The 9,455-nt window shown below is 41.4% G+C and overlaps 1 protein-coding gene across 6 annotated transcripts in view; it reads right to left on the reverse strand.

The window, feature by feature from the left end:
- The window catches only part of PSMD14 (proteasome 26S subunit, non-ATPase 14), a 47,768-nt gene extending 38,357 nt beyond the window's left edge, over positions 1 to 9,411 (reverse strand). Inside the window, exons 1-5 of one of the 6 annotated variants that reach the window (XM_040561723.1) lie at positions 9,140 to 9,278; positions 3,618 to 3,703; positions 2,500 to 2,571; positions 1,640 to 1,723; positions 721 to 772 (exon numbers count right to left, since the gene is read on the reverse strand). In XM_040561723.1, coding sequence (XP_040417657.1) covers positions 721 to 768 — 48 coding nt within the window. In that variant the 5' untranslated portion in view covers positions 769 to 772; positions 1,640 to 1,723; positions 2,500 to 2,571; positions 3,618 to 3,703; positions 9,140 to 9,278. Of the gene's footprint in view, positions 1 to 720; positions 3,704 to 8,548; positions 8,714 to 9,139 lie in introns of those variants that run through there. The other 5 variants (XM_040561722.1, XM_040561720.1, XM_040561724.1 and 2 more) reach the window with 5 other exon arrangements.
- Between the last annotated feature and the right edge of the window lie 44 nt (positions 9,412 to 9,455).

The following is a 9,455-nucleotide window of genomic DNA, read 5'->3' on the forward strand; positions in this document are numbered from 1 at the left end:
AAGACTGCTGGCTACACCAACTGGCCCAGAAAAAAAAGTAAGGAAGACTTGTGCTAGCGGGAGGAGAGGCCATACGATGTGTGTGGGCTTTGCACTGGAACAGGACAGCTGCCACAGGGGCCTTTTTGCTGTGAGCAGCATTACAGCAGCAAGAACAATAGCAAACAACATAAAACAGAGTAACACACACACGAGTGGCTACAGCTACCCAGAAGTGATGATATCATCACCCTGAAATTTACATATACCTCAGTATCTTAAGTGCTGTTGTGATGAGCATTATAGGTACTGAAATATATCTTAAAAGCTATAAGATTAAGAGAGATATTGAAATAGCAAACGGGTATGCTCAGCCATTTTGAACAATACTACTGTTCTGAAAATCACTATTATAGGAAATTGATTTTTGAATTTTATTCTCCATTTTCACTGCTTTTGAATCCAAACTTAAACCATTCAGACACCAAATTAAAGGTTTATAAACATTCTGTAAAAATCACAGTGCCAACACAAGTGTTCATACTGACAAGAGAAACAGTCAGGCTGTAGCAATGATTTGCATACACTTATATAGCATCTCTAGAGTCAGAGATTATTACTATGAATTCTGTGGTTGGCTTTTTTTTGTGGGGGGTGGTGGTGTTTTAAACATAATTAAAGGCATATTCCAGTAATTGATTAATATTAAAAAGAGAAGATATTGACAAGCTATATACTAACCTGTCCCAGCCCAGGCATACCTCCTCCAAGTCGTAGAAGTCTATCCATATTTCTAAAAACAAAAAAAACAGAAACAAAGGAAAAAATGTCCCCAGGCTCTGAAGTGTTTACTAAATTGCTATCCATATAATTCACCTTCAGTCACTCAGTATGTCAAAAATATTGGTGGTAATTACAACACAACATCAGACTTCCTGTTAATTAACACCACATATTAATTCAAGAAGCTGTCTTCCATACTAATTAACAGACCTTGTTTTATTGCTTTGGTTTTGGGTTATCCCCATTTCTGAAGATGAGTACTCTTGTCAAACTTTTCAAAAACTTTCCTATCATTCAATTAATTTGGGGAGTTTTGTTGCTTGAGAACAGCACCTACATCCAGGAAGTGCTTAAAACTTATTAGATACACAGTCAAGTTTACTCCAATTTGTTCAAAAAGCATCAACAAAAATGTGAAAGTAAGGATTTTAGCATCCTCATTAGTAAGTTCTGCGCTAATTAACTTACAGCTTGTCAGTTATCATCAAAACTACATGTGAAAGACACTGAGCAGATTATGGATCTCTGAATTAGCATCAAAAGCTTTTTTTTAATGAACTCATTATACTAAAAGAAATACTGTAAAGTAAACATTTAATGTGTATATAGTTAGAACGCTAGTGATAGTACAGTCATTTAATACATTTCCAGTGTTGCATGAGGCATTGCTTTAGCGCAAGATTATTCCAATCAACGCAGCTAACTCGTTACTTTCTTGGAGAGAAAAATCGAGGTTTTCTATCTTGCACTTTTTAAAGTACTGATCTCCAGGAATAGGAAATGTTAAGGTACCCAACTGAAGAATTAAATGTTCATTACTCTGCAGTTTATTCACTTTATATTGTTGAAAAGCAATCTAATATTTAATTCTAGCTACCTAAGTAAGGGCTTTGTCCCAGGTGTAACAGTTCTTTTACTTGCTTACTTGACTTTGCAGTTTCTTGACTTTACACAATAAAATCTGGTAATAAAATAAACAAAAGCTACTGAAAATTCTTATAAAACAGCTGCTTTCAGCAAATCAAGCCTTTATATTTCCAAGTCTTACAGAAATTAGTAAAATTTATTAGCTTATTCTAATTATGAAATAGAAAGTACGTAGTAAAATACCAGAAACTATCATCTTAACTCTACAAGTTTCAATACAATACAACAAAGCCTGTTCGTGCAATATAAGAGTGATAAGAACAGCAAGTAATGGTATGTCCAAAATACACTCATCCTCAAAACAGATGTTACATTACACATAACAGAATTATACATAATCTCAGGCTGCAGTAATGATACTAGATCAAGCATTTTAAGTTTAAATATGCAAAAAATAGCTTATCTTAAAAAAAATGGCTTTGCATATGAAAGATGAAGTTTTTATGTTGAAGGAATGATGATATTCATTTTGTGAAATTATTAGTGGTTTTACTGACTAAATACTAGCACGATTATATCAGTTTAAGTTTAAAACAAATATTTTAAGCTTCGCAGTAACAAATAAAAAGGAGCTATCAGAATCTACAAGACATGATTATTTAACTCTTACTTTAATGATATATAAATATCATCCATTTCAAGCAACAATATCTATGACACATGGATCAATAACACATGCACTATTTGATAATTTCACTCTACATTTTTAATTTGTGAATTTCACTCACAATTTTAATGCACTACCAAGCTACTAGCTTCATTTGATTCACTTCTTTTATTTTGTAAAACATATTTTTAACACATGCAAACCTTACAACTGCAGCCTCAGCTACCAGTAACAAACTTGAAATCACGTTGTAGAATTTCCATGGAAAGGTAAAGCTGTTGTGTAAGCACAGGGTAAATCACTTAGGTGAAACAGCCATGAGCACAAATTAAAGCCATTTATGTCTCATTCTCCAGGGTAGACACCCCTCCATTGAAACGCAAGATGATTCATCTTTCATGACACTAACAAGGGCTGAGGAGTAGGTAGCTGAGAAGTAGGCTTAAGCTACTAAACCTACGATTTTAACCACTCATAACTGTATGCTTATTTTGGGAAATTCTTAGTCTCTACAATGGGTTGCCATAAAACACATTGGTAGTTTTTCCTACACTACTGCAACTTCCATAAGCCAATGAGGTGTCTTACCTACCTTCATTTAAGAAATATCAAAAAAAACTTTATGCCTTTTCACATTTCACTTTAGCAAGTGATAAGCAATATTTATTACTAGCTCATTAGTATTTTATTTACATCATTTATTCCAGTCTAACCCAAGACTGTAAACGTTTAAGTAGAAATTATGCAAGCACATCATTTATGAATCATTAAAATTGGATTAGACTCATCAGTTACAGAAACTTTTTATTTGTCAGCATATCTTCCCAGGTTTTAGAAGAACAAGAGTCTCATTTTCTTTCAGAACTGGAGGGATATAACATTTCCAATGTTGCTATCACAGACTAGTCACTGTTCACGTTCAGATTCCCAAGGCAACACCAGAGAGAGAAAATCTCCACAAACCAGTTCTAGATGGAATGCAAATTATTTCACTAGCTCCGCAGCTTGACTCTGGTTAGAGTTTTGGCAACTAGTATTTTACATTCTTATTTGTAGCTGAAGTTGTTTTAGTAGGTTAGAGTATATTTAGACTTTCATACATATATTTAAACATATTTGTTTACTCTGTGTAAACATCTGAAGATTTTAGGTTAGCCATCCAAATTAAAAACAATTTTATTTTTTGTCAACCCACTGTGCCCAAATATTATTTCAGCAATAGCTTCAGTTTAAGAAACAATGTTTTTGAAAACAACTTAAGCAAAATTTTAGACCATAACTAAGATTACAATTAAAAACAAAGCATCTCTGCATTTCTAACCTGGTACTCAGCAAGAGGTGATTGCAGAACAAACTCAGCAGCAACTCCGACTTTCAGGCTATAAAGATGCAATCAGTAAGTCTTTCCTAGAGAAGGAAAAATGAAGGAGAGGGAGGGGAAGAAAACAAAATTTAGAAACAGTAAGTAACATGCATAATAAGAAATGTTACACTGATTGTGTAGCCCAAGTATCTGTAACACAGGAAGAAGTTTAAGTTTCTCAAAAGTAAAAGAAAGGGTAAGGCATTTTAATAGCCTCTTTTTTAAGCACAGTAACTTAGTCTTGGATCTATTCCTGCTTTAGCACTAGACATTCTTCAGAAAGGAATAAGAATTTCTGCTCTTTCATTGGTCAGCTAGGATTTTCAGAGGCCTCAGCAACTACAGATTACATACAGATTAAGGCAGGACTAAATTACCTCACGATTTAAATTTTCTTCAAGTATCACAACATCATCCAGGGTCTACCTGAAATGTATTTCTAGTGATTAAGGCATCTTCTAGATAGAAATGGCCTTTTACAGATAGAACAGAAGATCTAGTGCCCAAGCTTTCTGCAGTTCACTGCATTTACACCAATCCAGACTATGCAGTCCAAAAAAACAGGAACACAGTTTAAATGAACATGTAAATACACAATTTTTTTTTTTTTAAGTACTCTTGGTATTAGAAGCAGTTTTCCTCACCAATAAAACAATTTTTATTTTTACTATGAAAGCAGATAAAAAAACCACAGAAATAAGAGGTTTTGTGTAACATCATCAACTTCCCGAAAGTGAAGCCACGCTGCATTTTAAGAGAATGAAAAAACTGACTTCCAATTACATTTTTATACCACCTTAAGTGCTTCACAAACCCTACCAAGTGTGTTTCAGCAATTTAAAGCTAATCGATAATTTCTAGTGCCACTAGACTGTAACTGTGGTCTGTTGTTACTATTTTAGGAGAATTCTGCCGCAGCTGAGATGACCTAAGCACAAAGGTAAACAGCGGCCTGTAGGCACGGGGAGTGTTTTTTGCTGTTGTTTCTAGCAGCGTGACTAAAAAAGTCACTGAGGGCAGCAGGTTTGCCTGAATTCAAGTTGAGAAAGGCTGTTTTACATTCAGTTCAGGAGTTAAAAGTTGTGTTCTCGTTTCCACAGAGAACACTGCCCACTAATTGCCTCCACTCAATCACTTACAGTGCAGCGTTTACAACAGATCCGTGAAGTGATCTGCGGCCATGATTTGATAGACATTTTTTTCAATGTCACTGTTAACATAAGGAGCAGTGGGGAAGCTGCTGCTGCTGCTTACCAACTTGATGCTGCTTTCTCAGTACTGCCAGGACAGCCATTTGTGCAGCCTTGCGGTAAACTGATAGGCTAACAAAAATGTTGTTTTTAACCCTGTTCATTTCTCTGATAGGATTCACACTACATCCCAGAAACAGTTGTCTTGGCATAACAGAAAGAGAGGTCTTAGAAGAGCTGACTGCTCTAAAGCTAACCCAGACTCCGGAAGAAATTTATGTTGAACCGTTCTTGAAGCTAAAGCTGCCCAAAGATGTCTCTGGCTGTCTTCCCCCCCTCCCTGAAGTAAACGAGGTCATTTAACAGAGTCCATTCCGAACCTCATCTGAAAGAGGTACCAGAACAAAGGAGGAGGTGTTAATCTTTCTGGGAAGTCAGAGCAGAAAGAACAAGTCGGAGTTTCTCAGCGCCAACAGGCTGGGGTGCGATTCCACTGACAAGTCACACGAAGAGGCATTAGGTTTCTGCCAGCTTTGCACAAGGAAGGGGTCCAGGAGAGCTCCTATGAGCCAGGCCCACAAGAGGCAGCAGTTGTACCAGCACAGGCTGCAAGAGAACTGCAACCAGCCCAGAAGCTGGCTTCAGTTACAACCCAACTCACTTTTAGCCAGCTGCCCACCCAGGGGTCTTGCACTCCCTTTAGGGATATTAGAGACACAGTTCACTGAGAGCTTGATTTAATGTCAGACTGTGAAGTGCAACAATACAGCCACTGTTATCAACAGCTAACCCTGCTGTCGGGTCAGGGGAGGCAACAGTCCTGAGGGGCCGGACCAGAGGACAATCCCGCGGTCACAGCAAGTTCAACACTGACAGAAAAGTGACATGGAACAACAGCTTGGTAAGCCTCACACCATCAAACTTAATTACCAAAGACTGTTTTAAAAAAGCAAGCCAAAAACCTACATTCTTGTAGGTAAATCACAAGCAGAATTAGAATGAGATCTTCTTTGTATAAAAAACAGAGAAGATGTTTACAGTAGAAGAAACTACTGACATTACATTCATAAGCTGCTTTATGGGCAGCTCTCTGTCATGGAATACTACTGTAATTTATCTTAATTAATTTGGACCTTAAAACGTACAGATGTCACTTCAAATCTGAAGCAAATATTTAAATTAGACCTTGCACTTTAAAGAAAACCTTAGAATATTAAATGTAATAAGCATCCAGCTCAGTTACACAAGAATACAGCTTATACTTCTGCTCCAATACCAACTGTCTGCTCTGTCCTCTCGCTTCTTCCCTGCTGGACACACACAAAGTGGTAACGTACTGCTGAAAGTTTTTCCTCCCTGCTGGGAAGTGCAAAAAGCTAGTGTTGATCACACACACACCTGCTTTTATTTATATTATATATAAAACAGAGAAAAGTGGGAAAAAAAATCACAGCAAACTTCATACCCTTTCTCTCCAAGGTCAGCAGAAGGTACTTTGGTAACATTTCCTTCTGCCCGCTAGGAAGGGTTAACAGTCTCTGTTTAAAGTGAAGCTTTAAGGAAGCGAATCCACATATCAATAGTTCCATATCAAAAAGTTGGTAGAGGCCAGTTATAATCATCATAAACTTGCATTTTGGTTCACTGCAGGATTTAGATGACATACATTCATCACTGAAGCTATCAGCAACCACACTGATCTCAAAAAAAAAAAGTTAAACAGTTTCTCTGCTTGTATAAGTCCATGACTGAAACAACTCAGCTAAAAGACCTTGGTCATTGCCTGGTAGTTAAAAAACAAAACAGAACAACAACAAAACAGACCTCTACTATTGCAGTCTTCTCTTTCAGTTGTCCTGGCCTCTAAGGGAAAAGTCTGTGGATATTAACAGTGCACTGGGAGTATACACAAAGCATCTCTGAATTGATAAAAACAGGAATTTTAAAATACCTGTGCCTAACACTTGTTCATAATACTATTATTAGATAACTATAAGTCACAAGAGTTGTCAGATTGGAGAGCTCTGTCTCACCATTTAGTTGTTGATTATGGTTTTCTGGTCACTTCATAAACGTTGACTTAAATACCAACTTTCAATAACAAAAACATTTTTCCTTAGGCAACATAGGGAAGAAGTTATATAATGCATTATGCACAATATGTATGCACACATTAGGTACCCACAGTTGTTGTGCATGTGTTTGGCATGTTCCAGCCCATATTTTCAAATCAACTTGGAAGTCTTAAATTATTGCACCTCTGCATGAGTTTCATGCTACAGTGCATTATTTTTTCATCTGTTATTAACAAACCATGGTGTAACCCCCCAGTGCAAGAGAATCCTACTGGGTTGACAGCTTGAGTTACAGTCAAAAAAATAATATCAAAATTAGCTTCCACAGACGTGGATGAAAACTGGCTACCAGACTGCCCTAATAATGGAAAGAACACCAGGCTAGGCTCAGGTGACAGGAACTTACTCCACAGTTTGTGCAATCTGAACACTCTGTGACTTCATGCAAGCTATTTCACCTCCGGTAACTCAGTTTCTCCACCTGTTGCATGGTGACTACAATACTGGAAGTGCTCATACAAAGCTTAGATCTCCTGGTGAGAAGCTCAACGTAGCAGAGTAGCTTTTTCTTTTTTTAATTTGCTGTTACTCAAGTGGTTTACGGTTTCTACTGCAAGTGTAACACAATTCCAAGAAATTGCTATGAAGGTAAAATAGTTAAGGAAATGTATCTTGCAGAGAAGCACCATTTCACCTAGAAAAGGTCAAAAACTCAATGCAAGTAAAGTCATCGAACATAGACTGAAAGCAAAACTTGAACCAGAACAGGGATCTCATGTGACAGCAGGGGAAAAAAGAGGCTTCTTATGTATTTTGTATGAGAAATGGAAAAAAATCCAAACAATCTATTATAGATAATCCTCAGTTATTTGCCATTAAAGCTAAAGATTAACCATATAATGAACAAATGGAGTCTCAGTAGTGCGAGCCCAGAGCTATGTGACTATCTAGGTTCCATGAAGTGCTCAGCTTTGGAGGCTGGTCATTTTTGGACTGTACAGACCTAGACTTCATTAAACCTGAGCTGGACTAGAAGGCATGAAGGTTAGATCCTCTGTTTTTGCTTTCTGATTTTTAGAAGTATAGCGAACAAATGTGTATAATTCAACTACAGCCACTGCTGAGCTGGAGTTACTGAAGTAACCCAGACTGACCTCTCTAGCGCTACCCAAGTACATCCAAACCAAGCTACCACGTAAGGGAAGATTGCTTAACAAATCACACCACCACACAAAGCCCCAGAATGAGCTTTCTAACTTTATGCTGCACGTACATAGCGAGCTCCCTGAAACTCCACCGTAGGAACGGCAGACACACCACTGCTCTGGAGCACTTCCTCCCCACCGAGCCATCACCATGCGGTTTTTCTATCATTCAAGGTATCCAAACTACCTGTCCTTTCCCACCACCCTAGATGTTGTCTCACCCCAGACGAGGGGAAATAATTGCAGCTTCTACAGATCTTTTCCTTACTTCCTAACAGCCGCTCACTGACAGCGCTCCTCTCAGGAGAAGCTTCTTACAAGCGCGCTCCCTGTTTTGAGGCGGGCAGCTCGTCTTGGACTCACGGGGGGGGGGGTGGTGGGTGGAGATCAATACAAACGCGTAGGACTTCTCAGCTCACCTAGTACCCTTTCAGCTATATATAGCTTTCAAATACGTTGGCATAACAACTAAAAAAGAAAAGAAAGGAAACCAAGCGTCTCCGCCGGTCGCTGTTGTTCTCCGGGCCTTCCAGGCCCTACCGGAAGCAAGCAGCCCTCTGGGTGCTGACATCCGCGCACTCCCGGGGCCGCCAGCTGTTTACAGCCTCGCTCCACCGCCCAACTCGGTTCCCACCCCGCCCGGGCCTGCCGCTGACGGCCCCTTTCCCCCCGCAGCCCGCCTCGCCCCCCGAGCACGCCCGCGGACCCCTTCCCCTTCTCACCGCCACCCCCCTGCGGGCCGCCCCCTGCCCCTACCCATGACCAACCCCCGCCGAGGCGGCGGCGCCGCGCGGCTGCTGCCGGAGCCCGAGCGGGGCCTGCTGCGCTGCCCGGGGCCGTGAGTCCGAGGCCCGGCTCGGCCTCGCTACCGCACCGCGGCCCCCCCGGGCGCCGCCTGCCAAGGCCCGGCCTCCCCCCCCTCCCTTCGCGGGCCATCCCCCGGTCCGCAGAGCCCCCCCCGGGCCGCCGATGCCGGCCTTGGCGCGGGGGCGGCCCCGCCGGGCCCTCACCTGGGCGCGGGGCCGGGCCGGGCCGCGGTGAATCAGCCGGATCTCATTCAAACCCCGGCCGCCCAGGCCTCCCGCCGAGCGCTTCCCGGTTCAAAGGGCACGCGGCGGGGCCTTCCGGGCCCGGAACCGGGCGGGCGGGTAAGGGAAGGAAGGGGAGGCGGTTACCATGGCAACGCGGCCCGCCTGGCAACGGCGCGTGCCGCCGGCGGGGCCGCGCTCGGTGCACGTGCCCACGAGCGGGTGCGGCCGTTAGGGCCGTTAGGGCCGTGCCGCCGGCTCGCGGCCCCGGCCGTCAGCCTGCTGAGGGAGGCGGAGC

This window comes from Cygnus olor, chromosome 6 (assembly GCF_009769625.2).
Source record: "Cygnus olor isolate bCygOlo1 chromosome 6, bCygOlo1.pri.v2, whole genome shotgun sequence".
Taxonomy (NCBI): Eukaryota; Metazoa; Chordata; class Aves; order Anseriformes; family Anatidae; genus Cygnus; species Cygnus olor.